The sequence below is a fragment of the Diplotaxodon limnothrissa genome, linkage group LG9, assembly GCF_057381915.1.
Source record: "Diplotaxodon limnothrissa isolate DT_005_m linkage group LG9, D_limnothrissa_male_GT1.1, whole genome shotgun sequence".
In the NCBI taxonomy this organism is placed as follows: domain Eukaryota; kingdom Metazoa; phylum Chordata; class Actinopteri; order Cichliformes; family Cichlidae; genus Diplotaxodon; species Diplotaxodon limnothrissa.
In genome coordinates, this window is record NC_140604.1 from 22414078 (window position 1) to 22435644 (window position 21567).

Consider the following 21567-nt stretch of genomic DNA (forward strand, 5'->3'; position numbering starts at 1 on the left):
CATCTTTAATGTTTAAACCGGCACGACACGGTGAAGTGGGTGGGGTAAGCTTACAGAGGTCACAACAGCAGAAACCGCTTCGATCACATGACAGATTTAATCTGTGCGCAGAGATGTCGCACAAAATTGTTAATTTGAGAGTGAGGGATGTGAGGTTCCCGACGTCCCTGGAGCAGCACGGCTCAGACGCGATGGTAAGAAGTTTGTGCAGCTCGTTCTCCACGCGCGTGCATGTTCGCATTCACAGACACAGTCACAAGAATGAGACCTTTCCCCCCTCCCTCTCATGTCCACGCTGCAGCACACCGACCCGGACTACTCGGCCGCCTATGTGGTCCTCGACACGGACAGCGGCCTCAAAGGTTTCGGCCTCACGTTCACGTTGGGAAAAGGCACCGAGATCGGTAAGATCCACGCGGGGCGGCCTTAAAGACCCACTTTGACGAAGCCACCACAACAAACTTGCTGTTGCATTCAAGTGCACGCAGTGAGCTCGGAATTTCTGGTTCTTGAACAGTGTGAATTTTATCAAAAGGTTTTCGGTAGGGGAAAAAAATCTCAGCTATATAGAGTAAATGTGAAAACGCTGCTGTTTTTTATTGAGCAAAATTACAACTGCGATGTAGATTTTTACATGAATACAACGTCTCATAACTTACACCACCAAATTGTTTAAAAAAACATTAACAATGCAGAAATCAGCCACATTATGGTTTATTGTCGGTGTTTCTATGGCCTACATGCTCCTTAATGATTAAAAAGTTGCAGAGAAAATGTCCGATCTTGGATGATTTTTCTCTTTTTAATTTCCAAGCCCTGCACTGCCATCTTGTGGTAGTTTTAGTCAATGGATTTCAGTTACATTACAGAGAATACTGACATGATATGAACATGACAAAAACGATAACATTTATAACATGTATGGTGGTTCATAGATGCTGGAATAAGGATGGATTACTAGTTAATATGCACACAGTAAATACATGAGGATTGACTATAAAAATGTGTATATGGTGTATATATATGGCATTAGTTATCTTAAATAAAACAAGAAGATAAAAAAACAAACAAAAGCAAAACAAAGATATATTTCTCCCCCTTCCCAGGTTTGGTTTTAAATCCTGATTTGTATCAACTACCGCTTAACCTATATTAGTTCCTTTCAGGTTAATCTAAGTTTATTTTAGTTGTTCTAACTCTGATCAATACGAATTCACTCAGGTCTAATAGCTCGATTTAATTTAGCCTGATTCGGTTTACCCAATGCCTTCACTCGCTGTACGTGCAAAGTAGCTGGTTATAAAGCGTCAAGAGGACTTGAGTTCATGACTCAAGTCCTCTTGACGCTGCAGCAACAGAAAATATTGTCAAGGCATGCTGTGTGGTAGGTGGAGAGCAGACCCAAAATGCAGGATTCATCAGACAAAAGTAAACTCAAAATGCAACTTTATTAGGAAGCTCAACAAAAGCATAGGATGAGCACACAACATAAAGGAGTACGGCAACAGCATGATGAAGACCAGAGGGACACTGAGGACTTTAATCCACACATGAGATAATTAGGAAGATGCCAGGCAAAACAAGATACAGGTGAACTAAGTTAGACAAATGACAGGGGAAGCAAAACTGAACATAACACAAGCAGGACAAGAGACTATCAAAATAAAACAGGAAACTACTGTTGAAACTGAAAAATATTCATTAGTAATTATTCATCTCTGTCTAACATAGTGTAACTGTTACTCTGTCTCTCTCTGTTCTCTTCTCTTCCCACTCACCCTCAATTAGTCACAGTGGATATCAAAGAGTGCAGGCTTATGAGCGAGACGCCTTTGTGTAGGGTGGCACAGAGCAACAGGGAGATAAACTGGACAAAACACCGAACATCATAACTTGGCTGTTGCAGGGCTGTCTTCTCAGACTCCACAGTCCCTGTATCTGTTTAAATGAGGTTTATTAAAATTATAGATCTTTGTTGAAGTTTTGATCTTCATCCAGTTTTTCTTTGTTTTTGTTGCTGGTTGAAACCCCACAGTGCTGTGCGCTGTCAAGGCCCTTGCAGGACTAGTTATCGGCAAATCTTTGCAGGAGATTGTGAGTAACTTCCGTGGATTTTACCGCCTCCTGACCAGTGATGGCCAGATGAGATGGGTGAGAGTACAAACATAACATAACAAACATGACCAGATTACAGTCATTTCTTTAGATTTCAAGCTAATATCAGTTTCACTTGACTGATGGAATCTGCTGATATTCACTCGGTGTTTAACACTTATGGGTTAATATCAATATGATTATTGAATAAATGTTAAATGACATATTTTATATTTATAAAATATGTCATTTATCTAGCGGTGCCCACACTTTTGTATCCATACGAGACAGCTTATTCAGACTGGTGGCTTTGCCAGTGTTGTTGAATAATGTATGCTTGTTTTTTCATGCCAAAAAAGCCTCCAACAATAATTAACTATAAAAAGAGACCTAGTTAATAAATGCATGATGAAAAATGTGTCTATTAACAAACGGCGGTGTACTCTCCAGTTTTGCTAGATGTAATTATGACTCTCGTCTGGTACAGTTAGGCCCAGAGAAAGGAGTGATCCACCTGGCCACTGCTGCAGTCCTGAATGCTGTGTGGGACCTCTGGGCAAGAGCTGAAGGCAAGGTGGGGAAATCTCAGATGAAGCTTAATAAGTAAAACTTTGTTTCTTTCATAAAGCATGACACATCATGGCTCACAGACTTTTTCCACAGCCGCTGTGGAAGCTGCTCGTGGACATGGTGAGTCAGAGATAATTTACTCCACCGATTTATATCCGAGATGTAATCACAAGGGAAATATCATGCCATGTATTTGTCAATTCAGGACCCGAAGCAGATTGTGTCGTGCATCGACTTCAGATACATCACTGATGTGCTTACAGAGGAAGAAGCTCTGGGTGAGACTGGTTTTTGACGTCATTGAGTGTGTCCAGTACAGTTTGAGAAATGCAGTGTTACCAAAACGCTGTGTCACACTCCTTCTGTCTTCATTCTTTTCTTAGACATACTTGTGAAAGCACAGGAGGGCAAGAAGCAGAGAGGTGAGCACACTAATTACTGCCTCTTTAGAAACCAACCAGAGCCCTTTCAGCCACCATAAAAGGCCAGTTTATTCCATTTAAACACAATTTAATTCAGTACATATCTTTTTTCCATCAGAGGATCAGATGCTGAAAGAGGGTTATCCTGCATATACCACCTCCTGTGCTTGGCTCGGATACTCAGACCAGCAGCTCAAGCAGGTCTCTGTTGTATAAATCGCTCAGCAAACAGTGTGCCTAGTTAGGCATACTACTAACTATAATGACAGTCATGTTTCTGTTAAGCTCTGCTCGGATGCTCTTAAAAGTGGATGGACCAGATTTAAGGTGAAGGTTGGCGCTGATCTAGAGGACGACATACGCCGGTGCTGCCTCATAAGGAAAATGATTGGACCCAGCAGCACATTGGTAAGCCTGTTCTTGCCCCTGCATGTGTAATGGCATTAGGAAATTATACCAAAGGGGTTTATTTTCCTGTTAGATGATCGACGCCAACCAGAGATGGGACGTAGCCGAGGCCATAAGTTGGGTGTCCAGACTGGCTGAGGTCAAACCCCTTTGGATCGAGGAGCCCACGTCTCCAGATGACATCCTGGGTCATGCTGCTATTTCCAAGGTAAGAGAATAATTTCTAGTTTTCAGCTTGTTTATGTGTATGAAAGGCATTTCTGTGATACAGTATGTATATGGGACAACAGAAAGGTTGAAAAATCATCAAAACAAAGCAACCATCAGATACATTTTATGTCTTTCTGTGGCTATTTTGCATCCCTTGGCAGTCGTTTTAAACCTCTATATGGTTGTATCATTGATTTCTAATGAATAATATTAAGGGTAACAATAAACACAAGAACAGGACCCTCTTGAGTCATCCATCCAGGGCTGTTGAGTTATAAACAACTTTCTTGTTGCAGGCTTTGGCTCCACTGGGGATTGGAGTGGCAACAGGCGAGCAGGTCAGAGCTCAGGTCTGTTCCAACAAGCATATCTTTGATGGGTTATATTTTTAGTTGAGTTGAGTTGAGTTTTCTCTCCAGTGTCACAACAGGGTGATGTTTAAGCAGTTCCTGCAGGCCTCTGCACTGCAGTTTGTCCAGATAGACAGCTGTAGGCTGGGCAGTGTCAACGAGAACCTGGCCGTGCTGCTGATGGCTTACAAGTTCCAAGGTAAAAGTTCAAGGAATAACAATCATGAATCATACAGATCCCCAAGGCATGTTTTTTAAAAGTTGCCAAAGGCCCTCAAAGGTTATTAGACAAATACTGCCTACACAGAGGAAACTCGTGGGTTTGCGTTTCTTCTTTCTCAGTGCCTGTGTGTCCTCATGCCGGTGGAGTTGGGCTCTGTGAGCTCGTCCAACATCTGATTCTGTTTGATTACATCTGCGTGTCTGCGGATCTCAGGAACCGGTAGGAGCAGCGTTTATTTTTATCAACAGTTTGATCTCAGTGATTATAACCAAACACTGACTTTTTGATTTGTTTTCCCCCCAGAATGTGTGAATATGTAGACCACCTCCACGAGCACTTCACTAGTCCTGTAGTGATTCAAGACGCCCACTATATGCCACCGAAGGCAAGAAACTGATTAGGAAGTCAATCTGCATTACTCTGAAAAAAAAACAACTTTGCGTTGTTTACAGCTGCTGGTATAGATCGTTCTGCTCTTTGATTTCAGGATCCAGGCTATTCTTGTGAGATGCTGGAGGAATCTGTGAACCGACATGAGTACCCTGAAGGAGACATATGGAAACAGGAAATAAAGAAATAGGGACTGTATTTTAAACATTTTACATTTGTACAGTACAAACATTGGAGGGGAAAAAACATTCTGAAATTGTCACATAAAAGGACTGGACTGAAAATGTCCAAAGAAAAAGTCTTTCAGAAAGCCTGGGGAACTGAAATTAACTTTCTCCAGAGCTCTTTTTCTGTTACCGTAAATAGAATATTTTTCTTCTTACTGATCAAAGTGCCAAGCTTTAGTGAATCATTTGATTTTTTTTTAATACTCTTTGGTCTTTCCTTTATAATGTAAAGTGCTGTGAGAAAACTGCTGCTGTGAAATAGAACTATATTAATGAAACTTGAAAAATTACAAGTCAAGCTGTAAACCTTGTATTAAGTCCTCTTAAGTCATCAGATTGTGGTCATCTTTCCTTCATAAGCACTTGTCATGTAAATCCTCTAAATTCTGTCTCTGAAGAATTTCCCTCCTATGCAGTGCTTTGCAGCAGAAACCCATTAACAAGATATCTGAAGGCTGCTACCCTGTTTAAGCCAAACAGTTCATGGGTGTACAACTCCAGTTCATCAGTTAGCATATAGGAAGTTGCAAATACATGGAATTAAAGACTTGTGGACAAAGCTGTAAAGTAGGCAACCTGGGCTCACTGTATGTGACACCCTTTACTTAGTTTTAATTGGTAAACCCGTCCTTTATTAGGATATATGAACACATCTTTTAACTTTTGTGACGTCTTGCAAAGTCACAACTAGCATCTTCAAACTCTTTAAATAAACTAAAAATCAAAGCAAACTCTCCACTTACCCACCAGTGTCATATTTTGTACTGAATGTACAACTAGATTGCGCTCAAGCTGACAAAGTTAACATCTTTATTTACAGACTTAGATAATTATTCATTTAAAACACAAAACAAAGAACTTGAAGAGAGAGAAAAAAACACTTTGAAGTGCTTAAGGCTTAAAAGAGAGTTCACCCAAACCAGACAGAAAAAAACTGAACTTTTAGCATGAGTGAAGCAGGCACACATTACAGTGGAGAGCATACTGTTCATTCAGAACAACGTTGTGACTTGAGTTTACACAGCCATCTTCATTTTGATTGTGGGATGTGGGTTGTAGTCGTAGATCTCAAAGTCCTCCATGCGGAAATCATCGATTTTCTCCACTTTTCTCAGGATCCTCAGTTTGGGGAATGGTCGGATCTCTCGCTGAAGCTGCACATGAAACACAAACAAACGTGTAAGTTTGAAATTTAAAAAAAAAAAGCAATGAGACATGCAAGAAGCACATTTAACTAACCCACCTGCCCTTTGAGAGGTTCAGTATGGTTGAGGTAAACATGAGCATCTCCCAGGGTGTGAACAAAGTCGCCCGGCTGAATGGACAGATTAAAAAAATATATATCAGGTGATGCGATAGAGGGGACACTGCTGGACCAAACAGGTATCAAATATGACAAGAATGCACTGGCCATACCTTGAGTCCTGTAATGTGTGCAATCATGTAGGTAAGAAGTGAATAGCTGGCGATGTTGAAAGGCACCCCTAATCCCATATCAGCTGAGCGCTGGTACAGCTGACACGACAGCTCGCCGTCGCACACGCAGAACTGGCAGAGTGCGTGGCAGGGGGGCAGCGCCATCCTAGGAAGGTCTGCAACACCACAAGACACGACAAAGATTTACCTTTTGTATAATTCTTCACCAAATGCGACTTAAAGCAAAAGGTCTCCGTTGGCCTCACCTTTGGGGTTCCAGGCACACATGATGATGCGCCGGTCCTCTGGATTCGTTTTGATGGTGTCAATGACTTTCTGCAGCTGGTCAACACCTTGTCCTGTGTAATCTGTCCAAAGATGAAACCAGGAAAAAACATGAAAACTCGACATCTCTACAAATGATTTTCATTTACAGCAGCATTTCCATATAAGATAACACCTGTAAAAACCCACAGCCTGCTGTATGTTTTACAGAATTTCTGTGCATCTTTATGAAATATTCAGAATGACTAAATAAAGGGTGGCCCTCAAATACCTTTGAGTGAACAAATTAACTATAAAGTCCAAAGGTGGATGTTTCCTCATGCACTTCCAGTTATATGTAGTAATTCAGACAGTTACTTGTATAGCTGCCGCACCAACCACAAACAAACCTGCATTGCTTTTCTTCTACTGGGATAAAAATATGGACAAATAAAGGAAAAATTATATGCATGGCTACAGTTTGGTGAGCAGATCTGATCCTGACAAATGACTTCACAGCTTCATTCAACTGGGTGAAAACTGTACCTGCATGCATGTCTGTGTACTCTGCACCAAAGTGCCTCCACTGGAAACCATACACAGGTCCTAGGTCACCCTCTTCTCTGTCAGTGAACCCAAGGTTGTCCAGAAAGTCCCGAGACCCGTTGGCATCCCAGATCTTCACTCCTTTTTCTGACAGCTCCTTGGAATTTGTTGATCCCTGTGACAGATTGCAAAAATATCAGATCTAATTTATACACTGGCAAGATTTTCATTGACTTGTGTTTCTTTTGTTTTCCTGCCAGGCTCACCCTGATGAACCACAGCAGCTCCTCAAGGATCCCTCTCCAGAACACTCTCTTTGTTGTCAACAGGGGAAACTGGTCTGTGAAAGATTGCGCAAAAAAAAAAAAACAAACCAAAAACGTTACGTGATGTTGCTGAGGAAGTAGGAAGCAGCTGTCATTTGCAGATGGGTATTTATGCAACGACTACCTTTATTTTATATTTTAATGTTATGCCACTTTATACTTGTAAGTCAATTACAGTGGTTAGCAGACTAAAAGGTGCAGATTACTTTGTTTTAGGAAGACTTTTTCATATTACTTCATGCAGTCCTTCTGTTTTCAGTACTTTTAACACACAGATACAATGCCATGCTAGCTGTAAACTGTACCTCTCAGGCTGTATCTGACTTGAGCGCCGAACAGGGACAGGACTCCAGTGTTGGTTCGGTCCCCCTTTAAGCGGCCGTTCTCCAAGATGTGCTCCACCAGACTCAGATATCCTTGTTCATCACAGAAAAATCCAGAGTTTTTCTGCTTCTCGGCCGCCGTCGTCAGCCGCTGCTTTTCCTCTTTCTCACAGCTGCCCTGCTTCGGCAGCTCCCCGGCGTGTATTTCAGAAGTTGCGGGCATTTTTGTAAATAAACTGTTTCAGTATTTCCAGCCTCAGAATCAACTGAAGAACTCCCGCTCATTTTTTGCATTTTGTTGCGCTCCCAGTCAAACTGCTTCTCTGGTTGGCTGTTCTGGGTACAGCGATAGAACGGCCAATCATAGAAGGAGAAGATTTTTCTTATATGGACCTCTTCCGCATGTGCAACAAAGCAAGGTTCACGTGGGCAAAACACCACTGCGCCCCTTTACCGCCAAATTAGTGAGTCGATCACGTGATTGAAAACTATGAATTGATAAGAGAAATGCATACGAACAAAAGTCACCCTTTCACTGTTCTTACAGATTTACGAGATGCAAACCACGGTTTGCATTTATTTAAAACTGTAAACAAAACATACTATGAAGTACGATTCAAAAACTAAATTCAAAAGTACTCGTGACATAAATAACAAACAAAATAGAGGTTGAGGAGTGTACACTGTTTTATTGCGTAGACGTTTAAAAATCTAAGCATCAAAATACATGAATAAGAACAACATAAACTGTGCATATGAAGGTTTAGAGGTCTATGCGGTGCATTTTCAAGTATTATACAGATCAGCTTAATTGTGCACGAGAAAACCTGAATGTCCTGGACTCTTCACTCTGCATGAAGAAACTGTTCCCATGGTGGTATGATCACATTACTCCATTCCTGTGCAGAAAAAAACTATTAAGTTTTACATTATGTAAGTGTACAGACCATTAAAAAACAAAAAATATAATATAATTAGAGATTGATTTCATGTAGATCCAATTAATCTTTTTAAACAAGTCAATAAAAAGAGGAATGTATGATTGTTTTTCTAGTCACATTATCATCTTGGATTGCAACATACTATCCAATCTGTAGCGATCGCAGTGTAAAGCGCTTTCAAATGATCGCAGTTCATCTGGGTTAAATTCAATTTGGAACTCTGCCAGGTGATGCTGGTAGCCAAATACTGCACTAAGGGACCACAATCGTGGGATCAATACCTTTTATCTTCCGTTTATATAGTGTCAGAGCCTCTAGAGCAACATTTTGGATGAAAGCAGGGTCATCCACCTCCAGATCTGCTGGGACCAGTATGGTTACTGGGGCTGAATCCATTATGGAGACAGTGACACTGCTGTCTGCTTTAGGCTTGTTATTCTTTATCTGTTGCTGTGGACTCACCTAAAAGATGAGAAGAGATGAAAATGAAAGTAGCCGTCTGACTCAAAATTGCAACCTTGGCTTGTTGCAACCTTAATAAAAGCTTCCCAATTTATACAGCAAAGGTAATGTCTACAGATGCAGCATCACTAGCCACATACCAATATCACACTGAAGATGCTGTGTGGGTCCACTGTGCTGTTGGACAGCTGGCTGACCCAGCCATACTTGTCATGCATGCTGCTGAGCCACATCTGAGTGTCTGCTGTGTGTCTGTGGACCAGCTGCAGCCTGCCGTCATACTGCTGACGGGAGGCGTTCAGCAGCATGTACATCTCCTCCATCTCAGAGTGCAACTGCTGCATGCTGGGGCATGCTGTATGAGGAGGCAGAAATCCAGATGTTCATGTTGAACTAAAGGACTTTTTTTTTTTTGCATTATTCCTGATGAAAGAATTTTAAGCATCTATCTAAAAAGCGTTAAAACCATTTTTTAAAATCCTCTCAGTCAAGAGAAAACTAATCAACAACTATTTTAACAAGTAAAGCCTCAAAAATGCCCTAAACAAGTTGATTCCCATTTCTCAGATGTGAATGTTCTGTTTTTGTGTCTGCTAAATCATTTTAATCTGACCACATTGTTGGGTTTGGACAGTTTTTCAGACCCAACAAGCTATGTGGCATTGAGACTCTAGGAAATTGTGACAGACATTTTTTGTTTTCCATAGTTTTCCTTCTTTTTAACGTCAAATAAAACCAGTTTTAAACTGTTTATATGTGTCTGTGTGGGAAGAGCGGCAAAATAAATCTGGATTTACCCTTTAACAGATAATCCCTGCATGTCTCACACAGGTCTTGAAGCTTCCAGCACTCTGATGCTTGTCTGCGGAGTCTTCTGCACATATATCTGCTCTGCAGCGGTCCCATTGCAGAAAACAAGCCTGTATCTTTGTAGGTGGACGTGAATTATGTTACACACAAACAACCATTGTCTACAAACACACACATTTAAGAGTGCAGCGTTGTGCATCAGATACCTCGATTTGATTGCTGAACGTACTCTTCAGCTTCTTTTATTTCCTCAAACAAATCAGCCACTGGGGCACTGAAGCCTTCCAGCACGCTCTTCCCAAAGTCAAGCACTGAGTGAAGAACGTGCTCCAAACCCACCGACCCAAGGAAGCCAGAGCTTGACCCTCTGGTCGAAAGCGTGCTGGACTGCAGCTCAGTGGCAAAGGTTTCTAGAAAGGCGTGACCAAACACGGGTTGCATCTTCTTGGCCAGACCAATGCTCTGGTTGTACAAAAGGCTGATGTTTGACAACAGGTCGCTGAACGATGCTTCAGCCTGCAGCAGCTCCATATTGGATTTGTCCTCTGTGACCTGCTTTTCAGCTGCGACATTTTCACCTGAATTCTCCTGATTTTTATTGTGGACCTGCTCGGCATCTTCCAACTTAGTGGCCATTTTCCTGAAAAACTCCTCTACCTGAAGGGAGGGAGAGAGATTCACAGAGATATGTTTGCACCTTAAACATCAGTCCTAAAGAGATTCCTTTTGTTGGAATGTGCTGAAGTCAAACCTTGAATGAGAAAGAGGCGAAGCCGCGGCGACACGTAGATGTATAGAAGGCCTTACAAGAATCTTCCAAACATGGTTGGCACTCCCCAAAGAAAGATTTGGTTAAATCTTGACATTGTTGTTCGGCTTCCTCGACTTTTTGCTGTGTTTCTTTGGCCAGCTGCATCACCCCCTAAAACCCAACCCAAAAAACAGAAAACTCTGTCACAGATACATTCCCTTTTAATAAACCACAGAGGATAAGATGAAGTCTGAGGCTCTGGCACTCTGCCCTGCCCTGCGTTCTGAAAACACTCAGAAAATATAATAATCTAGAGACAGTTAATTTATCCTGACTGTAGTAAAACTACACCCCAGACTCACTTAACCAGCTGCACTCCCACACTCATTTTTCACTGTCTGCTTTGAGGTCTCTCCATGTGACTTTGTCTTTGTGAAGCAGAAAATATGTGGTGGGTTTCAGAAAAATGCACAAGGACTGGCATGAAACCGTTTAAACACGGTTTTAATTGCGGGTACATCTTAACCAGCCACAAATGCTGTGCAGGATTTTTGAAACTGGACGATCAGCACAGTGCAAAACGAACAGAATTCACCTTCTTCTTATCACTGCTGTGCCTCAGTGCATCCATCAGGTGCCTGTGCTTCTCTTCTTTCTTCTCCATCATTTCCTTCACCTGCTTCACTCTGAGCAAAGTTCCCTTTAGTTCCTCATCAACATACTGCTCTCCCGCTGCGGAAAGCCCTGCACACACCCGTGGAACACACAATACTTTAAGCTCTGCAACAGTAATCACTGGTGTCTTGTTTTTCGCTTTTCTTTTCCGTCAGCGAAGGCCTTACTTTTCAGTGTTTCCTCGCTGATCGGAGGAGAGTCGGCGGCACAGAGCATGACTTCAGCGATGAAGAGAATCTGAGCAAGAAACCTCCACATCGTGCCTCAAGCTTCAGAACAGGAGAAGAAATTTTTTTTCTAGCAAAAAGAAACAACGACCACATGGTGGTGCCAGCTCACAAGCAAATTTATATATAATATTTACAGGATGAAGGGGAGTGGATAAAATGTCAGTTCATTAGTATCCAATATGAAATCAATGTCAAACCAATAAACATGATGAGCTGAACAGATCCACTAAGGCAGCTGTCAGTTAATCTTTTTGGATTTGTTCATTAGTATCACATTAGGAAATATGATGGCTTGCTACCATAAAGTGCAGATGAATTATACATAAAGGTGAATATCCAAAAAATGTACACAACAAAACCTCAAATTACTACACAATTTTTTTCTTAAATGAGCTGAAAGCAACAGCAAGTAAATAGTAAATAACAGGAAACAACCATAACTGTGTGTTTTTGCTCTGAATACTGCATATTTATTTAGTTTATGGCGTCTTATCAATGCAAATTATTCCCATTAACCTTCAGTGAACACAGAGTAAGATGTCTTCCAGGTTGCAAACATTTAAAATATCTAGTTTAAAAAAAACAACAGCTGTATTGCAAGTCTCCTCCAATATCTCATCCAAGCCTGCTGTTGCACTGCAACTGTGCCATTCTGTGCAAAACAGAAACCGAAGAAATGTAGAACAAGCTTTTACCTTGAGAGCTCTGAAAATATCCGACTCCCGAAAAAAAAAAAAGAAGCAGCTTGTGCTTATGGAAGAATGAGACTGACACAGTCTGGTTCCTCCGAGGATTGTTCTATTTTTATGGATCTACTCAGCAGTACAGATCCTATTAGTGTGTTTGCATTATTGGTTATTAAGCCTTATGCGCGCTGCATACCTGCAGATCAACTTTAATGCTCTGTAAATATAACGTGCTCAGTTGTTTGTCTGTCTCACGCACTTAATGGTCTCTAACATAGTCCAGAGCCCTCCTTAGGTAAAACTTTATGCTTTAATCTCTATCAGACTGACAGTAAGCCTGAGCCCCCTGCAGAGAATTGGCACACACACTGGCATGGTCTCAATCATGGGTTAAGCTCTGCACTGCAGGCCACAACAGGAGCAGGAGGACTGCACATGCACACGTGCACACTATACACAAAACAGGGTAACTGAAAAGAGGATATACAGCTGCTCTTAGTTTAAGCTTTAACAACAAACTGTGTAGACTTTCAGTTTATGTTGCTTGTTTTCCGTTTTTCTACCATTCCAGGCAGCCATTCATTTCTGTAGGGTATCAAAAAAAAAAATCAGTAGAAGACAGCTGTGTAATCCAGTCCAGGGAACGCGAAATATGGTTTAGATCGATAAGAACCCTGACTCTACAATGTGCACTGTCATTTCAACTTCACGTAATACAGCTGTATGCCTTGTGATATGGTTACCTGTGCTGTAAATGTACTAGCTGGTGATAAACAGCCAAAAGAAACTGCATGTAATCCTTTAGGCTCTTGTGTCTTACTGAAACCCATCTGTCATCATGAGTAACCAGAACAGCTACAAAGCTTTCTGGCACTCTGTCTGAAACTCTTCCGGTTATGGAGAATGATATTGTGACTGTATGCATTATCACTTAGTAATTAACCATCTAACTTTACATACAACATTTTTATACTTAGTTTTCCTCATTGAAACATCAGTATTTGTGCGTTTCTCCACTTACGTATTCAGACTCTTCCTTTAGTTCGTTACCAATCTGTCTTCCATCCACACAGAGAAAACTGGAAACTATCTGATCCTGGAAGTCGTCATACTTAAAAATAGTGTGTCATAAGACCGAAAGCTTGGTACAAAAACTGGACTGTGTAGGAACCCAGAGCAGAGACAGCAGAACGTTTTACGATGTTTATTGGTTAAACTCAAAATATGATAAGGACAGAGGCAATAAAACACAGGACTTGACGTGGCGAGGCCTAGTTTACGTGGCTAGCTTGACATGGATTGAGAGGGGGGAATTGATGTACACTGGAACGTAGCAGTTTAGCAGTCACACTGAGGAGAGAGGACAACTGAATTAGGGAAGGGTAGTGGAGAGGAGCTCTGTAGATGGTTAGTATGTTTTACAACTTTTCTTACTTGCAGGTGGAGTGAGTAAGCAATGAGGGAGGGGTGACGTGAATCCAGAGTGAGCTGGACGGTGTGGGATGGCTGACCTGAGATCTGAAGGTTTCTGATGATGTGCAATAGCGGAAGGGCAGGCAGATGAGGCACAGAGTGATTTCAAAGATTGGGTAAGGTATCCTGAGTCCAAAAGAGGAGCTTAAGCTTGAGGTTTGAGTCAAGGTGAGTCCTGGAACTGTGTCACAAGAAAACAAGGTTAGCAGAGTAAATCACAAGGAGAGCCTGAACCATGTAAGCTGGCTACCAACATGAGTTGATGATGAACTGGCGGTGAATGAATGTCAGCGTGAGGCCTAAATCACTCTGGCTTGATTGCCTGCAATCAGCTCCAGGTGTGTAGAACTGCAGAGGAGAAGATGGCCCTGCCCAGGGGCGATACCAGGTAGACTCAGGATCCTGATGGAAAATTCCAGCCGCACACCTGGAGCTGTATTAAAGACACTATTTTTTAATTAATCTTAAAAACTTTAACTGAAAACTTTACTACCAGTAGGCAGTGTTGGTCTAATGAGTTTGTTTAAATTTTTCCAGATGTTTGCAGCTGCTTCTTTTTTTTTTAAAGTATATATATTTATTTAAGATGCTTTGGAATTTGCAGGCTGCCATTCTAAATAAAAATGTTTAATCATTTACTGGTTGGATAAAGGTTACATTGACTCACTGCCCCCTCTTGTGGTACAATGTGGTATTACATAAAAGTACAGCCCAGCCCTCTTTCACCTTATTTTTATATCTCTTTTTCAGGCATAAAGTCATAGTGGTTGCATTTTAAAATCCTGTTGGTAAGTTAAGCTGTGGAAGATTTAAGACTATTTTTAAAAACAGGATTTTACAGTAAGAATTCATCATTTTTTAGAGCTTGTCACTGCTGCCCCCAAGTGATCATAATTTTCTTTCTTTTTTTAGGGCATGAACGGTTATGTTAAGGTACAGTTTTAATAAACTAAAAAGTTATTAAACTATCTCAGCAGTCTATGGAAAAGTACTTTCTCTAGTCTGCCAACAGTGAATCTCTCCTGCAGCAATTGAATGATTTGAGTTGCCATTTTTCTAATCACTACATGGCGGCACCGTGGCAAATGTGGAATTCCTGTATGCTTTCTAAATCTCCTGCTAATCTGAACCCACTGCAGAAAGCCTTGACCCAGCAAATGAGGTCCCAACCCCTGAATAAGGACCAGCAGGAGCTTGGTAGTAAGCTACCTGACCCTCAGCTGCTTTTTATTACCACGATCTCTCTCTGCGCCCCAATACTAGCCTGCTGCTCCAATCATAGCCGACAGTAAAATAACAGTTTTGAAGCCTTTAGTAAAACAAGTAATTAGTTGCTTGATCATCTCAACTTGGTCTGAAGTATGTTATGTGGCACACTGGGTCAAACTCAAGCTATTAGTGCTGAGCCAGAGTTAGAAGGCTGTGTTATCCAAAGAAAGAAGAACAAACAGATCTGAGCTGGACATGTGTGCTGCTTTCCTTCCAAGCCCAGAGGATTCCAGTGCTGAGACACTTGATGTTGTCTGCATCCGTTTCTGGAAAATTTACTGACATGAAGTGAACGAGTGTAAAAAGATTAGCATCATGTAACCCAGTGACACTAACCTGGACTGAAGATGCAAGAGTGGGCCTGTCTCATTTCTTTGATGTTCCTTGTTAGTCTGGGAGGATGCAGCTGGAGCTCTGTGTTTGATCAGTGATCTGAAGACTGTGGATACAGGAAGTGTCCAGGAATTATCACAACACCTGGAAGAGTTAAAGAAAAATGGCGCCCAGTGAACCTTACAGTCTAATATGGATAAACAGCGGACACTTCTCAGCAAAATAAGTTGTTTCTAGAGGAAGTGCAACCATCTATATAGCCATGTTGTCATGAGGATTTTATTGTGCTTTATCAAACAGAGCTCATTTAGACATCGTGGCAATAAAAATGCATAGTTATAGTTTTTCCACTAATTTATGCATGCAGCTGGAACATGCAAACTTTTTTTATACCTTTGAAGTACAGCTCTCACGCAGCCGTAAGACTTTTTCTTGAATCTATAAGTTTTTGATTTTAGTTTTTGTATGCCTGCTATTTTTTCCTGCAGGATTCTCTCCTGTTCTGTGGAAGCAATGGAAAATACTCTGCAGTGTTTTGCAGAATTGTGGGGCTGCCGTGATAAATCAGACGATAACACGTCACAAAACAGCATATTTAATCTATTACCGCAGGGAGGCTGATATTAAAATGATTTTTAAATCCTTGAAGGACATGAGATATGAGCCTAAATATGCAAAACAGAAACTGGGCAGAAATGTCGCGGTGCTCCCTTCCACCTTCTCCAACCTTTGAAATTATCTCTAATGGGTACCAGATTTTTACCCGGGGGACGAGATTGCTATCAACCCCCTGTAACCTAATCTCATCTCCGGCTGGATTACTGCAGCGTCGGGCGACGTCTCGCGGTCTGTAGTGCTGAAAGCAGTCCGCACCTCCTCTGTCCCCACAGGAGGAGGCTCAGCAGGAGGGCCGGGGACCGTAACTGCTTTGAAAGGCTGTGCAGCACAGATGTAGTAACAAGTTTGGTTGTCAAGTTATGTATGAAAGTTATGCAGAAATTGAGTCCAGTGACGGAAATGAAGTATCTTAGCTTTCACAATAAAAGCGTGCCTAAATTAAATTTAGATACCTTAAAAGCGCTTAGAAAATCTAAAAGAGAGGACAGAAAATGTCATCTATATGTTGTTACAAATGACCAATAGATTAGTTTCCCCCCCTAAATGTGTCAAAGCAAAGATTTTGAGCTTGACACAGAAGTTGTTTTCTGATGTCTTGAAACCAAGAACTGTGCAAAAGACCCGAGGCATCCTTCATATCTTTATAGTTTACTAGGAAAATATGTGCAGTCACTTGTTGAAAAATATACACACACATGGAAATACAGTATATAAGGCAAAAACACAGCTTGTGCAAAAAGGTGAAAAGTCAATATTTAGTGTGATAATATATATATTTTTTATAAACACAGCCTGAACTCTCTTAGGCAGGGCTTCTTGTATTTTCTTTAAGCAGGCTTCAGGAAAATGTTGGCTGCCTTTTGTTCTGTTCCCTGTTAGGATGATCCAACACTGCTTCAATAATGTTGATGTTCGAGCTGTAGGAAAGCCAGTGAATGGCAGAGAGTGTTCTATTGTGTGTGTTTTTAATTCAGATATGCTTTTATTGCATCAGCAGTTTGTTTGGAACGAGTGCCATGCGAAATCCTATCCTGTAGATAGAATTTAGGGCTACCACTTGACAAGAGGTGCCAGGTTTTCAGTAATATCTTTTGATCATTTGCATTGTTATATTTGATAAACTGAGATATGTTTGGTATTTTTTTCATAGAAAGAAGAAATGGGAACAAATTATGTGAAAGGCATCTTCATCTATTAGGCATCTATTTCATCTTCCGGAAATAAGTTGTATTTTCTGTGGTTTAAGGGGTGGAAAAGAGGTGGGGCGACCACAATTTATTCTGAAAGGACCACCGGAAACACAACTTGCTGCTTTGTGTAACTTAACACTGGTCTAAGTCTCAGCTCAACTCTCCTTTAGCTCAGCGCTCTGGGATCATCTGAGCTCTCCCGCAAACACTCTTCTGAGCCACAGCGAGCAAGAAAGCAGAAACGATGGGAATTTAAACTGAGAGTCATGAAAGTCAATGCAGACTTGTAGCTTTAAAAAAAATCCTTTAATTATAGTGTGTTGGAACAAGTTTACACTTCTGCACTGGATGGTGAGATGCGCATAAAGTGACAGCGGTCCTCATCTCTTCTACAGTTCTCAACGAGTGATAAAACGCCATGAAAGGTACGTAACTGTTGCTGCAGAAAGAAAAGTGCAAGACCTTTACTTTCATTCAAATATTGCATTGATTTAACATGTAAGTGTTTCTTTGTGTTCTGCGAGTGCGCACATCTGGATGACATTACGCTACTGCGCAGCAGAAGTTGTAAAATGCAGTTTTTTCCACCACCAGTTTCATCCCATTGAAAGAATTAAAACGCCAAATAATGTTTGCGCAATTTGGCCGCTAAACTGATAATGTGAGAATTTAAAAAAAAGCCCAGATCTAACAAACGAGAGAAAAGAGAGGCTTTAGATTCACTTGATTTTAAGCATGAGAAAGAGAAGGGTATGACTGATGATGACCAGTGAGCACCACCTGCAGAGCTTCATCACTGACTGCTGTGTTTGTGCTTAAACTCCAACAAGTAGCCGATTAAAGACAACAATCTGCAGGCGTTCTAATTCATCAGCATCTTCCTCGTGTAGAGTGAACTGGAGGGGAATTAGCACTCAGGAATGTGTGATCCACTCTGCAACAGTAGCTCCTGATCTAGTCTAAACGCCCCCCCTTCGTAAAAGTCATCCCTCCCTGGCTCCCCCATCACTCCCCCTTACCCATGTCACCCTCCTCCTGGCCCCATCTGTTAACCATTACCAGCGATGTTCTCTGTGCTCCGCTCCAGTCTTCAGTGCAGTGTAGCAGTGTAATTAGGGTTTACTGTCAACAACCCAGAGAAACCGCAGCCTGTGGTTTTTACAGTTCTGTGGACCTCCTATCTCTAAACTCACACTCACACATACACAGAGGAGATGATACTCTATTATCTCTAGCATAAATCCTCATTGGCTGCCCTGATCTTTGTATTTAAAGATAACTTTATACATTTTTGACTCTACGCAGCAGCCCGGTAGTGTCTCTATCACTTTTATGTTATTTATGGAGTCCTAACAACTGTCTCAGATACAGTGTACCCCTAGTTGTGTGACCTATTTATGTCATATGTTTCTGATTATGTCACGCAGACGACTTTGCAGACGAGGAGGAAGTACAGTCTTTTGGATACAAGAGGTTCGGTGAGTGAGACGTGACCTTTTCTTCTTTTTAATCACAAAACTCCTTTTTTGTGTGAATAAAAAGCCATGAATTAAAGGGCCTTAGTGTGTGGGCCCACCTCCTTCTCTCTTTCTGTTGCTGCATACCTACAATTACCTGGATATTTACAAGCATGTTGCTCTAATTGAATCATTCTATGTCAGGACAGACAGCTGGCTGCCTGAACCTCATCTGTCCCGATAGTCATCGCTAATGGTTTTGCCTCTGATGGCAGGATTTTAGGCTGAACATAAATGTGGCTGACAGTCTGTGAGGTCCAGCTTGCCGCAGGCTCAACGACTGCTGACAGAGCTCTCCAGATCAAGAAGTTTCAAAACCTCCCCTTTATCCACTTAAACCGAGTCACTTAAACATGTTGACTCACACAAACATGCCGAGAACCTCAACAATGTGGCTACTCAAACTCAGACTGTAGTCAATGCATGTCCGTCTGTTGTGGTACATGCATTTTTGTGTGTGTATAGAAGTGTGTTCATGCACAGGCAACATATGGTTTTTTTTTTGCCCAGTTTACAGAGGCTTTCTTTACAGATCTGTACATTATGAATTATTTGAAGGCCTCTTTTATCCTCATTTCCACTCTGCAAGAGAAGCTTTACATGACTTACACACTCTTTTATTTTCATGCTGGGCTCTGGTACATACCTGCAACTTATTCACTGTCTGAAGCAAGCTTCTTCTTTTAGCTTCTTTCCCTTTAAGCCAACTTTGTGCTGATTGGCTGCCCCTGAAAAACAGATGGTTTAAATACCATGTGGGTGGGGTTTCTATGCTCACAGTCAGAGCTGTGTGCCTGAGATTTGGATCATTTGGATCAGTCTGAAGCCTGAATCTTAGGCTCAGAGGAATCACTTCAATATAGTCTGACCTCATTATTTAAAACTGTGGTCACAGATAATAAGCAAAAGCACAATAGAGCCACTTTAAAGCAAAAGTCATTAGTGATTAGACTTGCAACATCTTACAGTAACTAAAAAGGCTGAATAGAGATTAAAATACATGAAAGTAAACAGTGAAAAACTAGACGACAAAGCAGAACATCCAGTTGAGCTGTTGCAGCAGGATCTTGTTTCCACGATATGTCCTCCAGCTGTTATGACCACCGATGCGGTTGTAACCCAAAAGCAAACAGAGGAACAGCAGCTGACTATCCAGAAGGTTTTTACCAGTCTACAGTCTAAATACATCAAAGCTGGTATCCTACTGAAGTTAATCCATCACTGTCACCCTCTGTCTTATAAAATTTGGTTACAAATTGCTGAAATTTCAGTTTCCCGACACACTAAGTGTTTAACGCAGACTATTCTTGCCCTCTAAAGATTGCTCTCTGTAACAACAGGCAGTCCATTTCCACTTATCAATGCACTACATTCTGTAATGATTGTGAAAGTCAGCAGTAGCTTCGGGGAAAGTATCCTTGCACTCTCTGCAGTTTTGAAGTGTTTTTCTGCCAAACAAATAGTTCCCATGACTAATGCATCCTAATTTTTAGTAATTTGGGCAAATTGAGTGTTTTACACAACACCTCTGCTCAGTGTTTTCCCTCAAAGCCAGCTTTAATACCATCCACTCTGCTCCAGTTATGCATTTTTTCCCCTCTTGCCCATACATAATATATGTTTAATGATGTACAGTCTCTCCATCACAAGCACTTTTTTAAAAACAGGATCTGCTTTCAGTTGTTTTTCTGTACTTGCTGCTGATGTGCTGTTGATGTTCACTGCTTCAGCATATTCGCTATTCATGCTTTTGGATAACGCTTAAAAACCAAACCAAGGGACCAACCCTCTGTCACACACGCTAAAGAGCATTATCATTATTATTCTCACTGCAGGCATGAGCACATGCCCCATAACTGCTCATCGAATTGCGATCAGGAGTCTCAGAGTCGCTGTATTCAGGGTGTTACTGGAGTATGACTCATTCACACACAGTTTGGCCGAAGTCCGTGAGAGTGAAAAGGAGGCAGCGGGCTACGCTGTCTAACTCAGGACCAGCGGAGACGAATTCAAGCTGCGTCCAAGCACACGGTCCCTTTCATCCCAGTCACCCGAGTAGAAGCATCCTGTTTGTCTTTCTCTGTGAGCGCGTGCAAGTCCCCGCTCATATATTACATTAGAGAGCCGTGGGGAGGGTGGGGTGGGGAAGTCAAATCCAGCTCACTTTTAACTTTATTCAAATGAACTTTTGACATGTGGATGAGTAGGACAAGAAAGCCGCTGAACTTCTAACTGAGTGAAATTGGTCCTGCTGGGACACGGCAGCTGTTCTGAGGGGCCGGCTCCGGGGGTCTGCTTCACCCCTCCAGAGCCTTTGTTGTGCAATAGAGCCGCATTCATGCAAACCCTCCCGAGCCCTCATTCTACCACTATTAGTGCTATAATGTCAGTTCACAGAAGGGAACAAACAGTTATTTCCTCCCTGCATGTTTTGCTTTAATTCACTGCGGTCTCCCGGGAGACTGATAGTGTTTAAACTGTCGTGACATGTCAAAGCTGTGAATGTTGTGTGAATATCTGCCCAGTTTATAAAGTCACCACTGAGCTTAAAAAAAATAACACGGGGCGAGTTAACACGGGAAAGAAAGAACACTCAAACCCGCCGGTTTTTCAAAGTCACTGTGAACAAGAAACGACACCTATAATACGAGTGGGCTTTGGCATCCTTTCATATACACATTTCACATACTTTGCATTGCTACTGGCCAATTCCCAAAGTGCTCCAGAAGTTTTTGCAGAGAGCGACGGGCTCCCATAAAATTCCTGAACGCAAAGAAAATCATCTTAGGGAGACGTGAAACATAGAGATGTGAGGAATGAGCAGCTGTCAGCAGGTAGATCAT

At 41.6% G+C, this 21567-nt stretch overlaps 4 protein-coding genes across 4 annotated transcripts in view; 2 read left to right on the forward strand and 2 right to left on the reverse strand.

The window, feature by feature from the left end:
- Window positions 1-8: 8 nt before the first annotated feature.
- On the forward strand, window positions 9-5088 carry enosf1 (enolase superfamily member 1). Its single transcript, XM_085362263.1, has 15 exons — window positions 9-194; window positions 302-404; window positions 2036-2151; window positions 2582-2668; window positions 2758-2784; window positions 2870-2942; window positions 3048-3086; window positions 3205-3287; window positions 3372-3494; window positions 3568-3702; window positions 4001-4042; window positions 4124-4253; window positions 4397-4496; window positions 4581-4662; window positions 4765-5088. Exons 1-15 carry the CDS (start codon window positions 9-11, stop codon window positions 4855-4857), a joined length of 1419 nt encoding a protein of 472 aa, XP_085218389.1. The 3' UTR covers window positions 4858-5088.
- An 822-nt stretch (window positions 5089-5910) lies between these two features.
- Window positions 5911-7998, reverse strand: tyms (thymidylate synthetase). The gene is made up of 7 exons (XM_085362264.1): window positions 7752-7998; window positions 7387-7460; window positions 7121-7295; window positions 6577-6678; window positions 6311-6486; window positions 6138-6209; window positions 5911-6048 (listed from the first exon to the last, which is right to left on the reverse strand). The coding sequence occupies exons 1-7, from the start codon at window positions 7990-7992 to the stop codon at window positions 5911-5913; spliced, it is 978 nt and encodes a 325-aa protein (XP_085218390.1). The 5' UTR covers window positions 7993-7998.
- Window positions 7999-8962: 964 nt separating this feature from the next.
- On the reverse strand, window positions 8963-11666 carry LOC146625531 (clusterin-like protein 1). Its single transcript, XM_085362192.1, has 7 exons — window positions 11576-11666; window positions 11329-11477; window positions 10734-10904; window positions 10189-10639; window positions 9970-10098; window positions 9313-9527; window positions 8963-9172 (listed from the first exon to the last, which is right to left on the reverse strand). Exons 1-7 carry the CDS (start codon window positions 11664-11666, stop codon window positions 8963-8965), a joined length of 1416 nt encoding a protein of 471 aa, XP_085218318.1.
- Window positions 11667-17464: 5798 nt separating this feature from the next.
- The window catches only part of LOC146625532 (collectin-12-like), a 43990-nt gene continuing 39887 nt past the window's right edge, over window positions 17465-21567 (forward strand). Inside the window, exons 1-2 of the mRNA XM_085362265.1 lie at window positions 17465-17632; window positions 18635-18685. Coding sequence (XP_085218391.1) covers window positions 17626-17632; window positions 18635-18685 — 58 coding nt within the window. The 5' untranslated portion in view covers window positions 17465-17625. The remainder of the gene's footprint in view (window positions 17633-18634; window positions 18686-21567) is intronic.

Coding starts and splice junctions, on each gene's coding strand:
- tyms (XM_085362264.1), bottom strand. CDS start 7,992: ATGCCCGCAACTTCTGAAATACACGCCGGGGAGCTGCCGAAGCAGGGC. Junction 7,461..7,751: donor AGTCAGATACAGCCTGAGAG/GTACAGTTTACA, acceptor AATCTTTCACAG/ACCAGTTTCCCCTGTTGACA. Junction 6,487..6,576: donor GTGTGCCTGGAACCCCAAAG/GTGAGGCCAACG, acceptor GTGGTGTTGCAG/ACCTTCCTAGGATGGCGCTG.
- LOC146625531 (XM_085362192.1), bottom strand. CDS start 11,666: ATGTGGAGGTTTCTTGCTCAGATTCTCTTCATCGCTGAAGTCATGCTC. Junction 10,905..11,328: donor ACAGCAGTGATAAGAAGAAG/GTGAATTCTGTT, acceptor GTTGGGTTTTAG/GGGGTGATGCAGCTGGCCAA. Junction 10,099..10,188: donor CGTTCAGCAATCAAATCGAG/GTATCTGATGCA, acceptor CCACCTACAAAG/ATACAGGCTTGTTTTCTGCA.
- enosf1 (XM_085362263.1), top strand. CDS start 9: ATGTTTAAACCGGCACGACACGGTGAAGTGGGTGGGGTAAGCTTACAG. Junction 2,152..2,581: donor GTGATGGCCAGATGAGATGG/GTGAGAGTACAA, acceptor CGTCTGGTACAG/TTAGGCCCAGAGAAAGGAGT. Junction 2,669..2,757: donor GGGCAAGAGCTGAAGGCAAG/GTGGGGAAATCT, acceptor CTTTTTCCACAG/CCGCTGTGGAAGCTGCTCGT.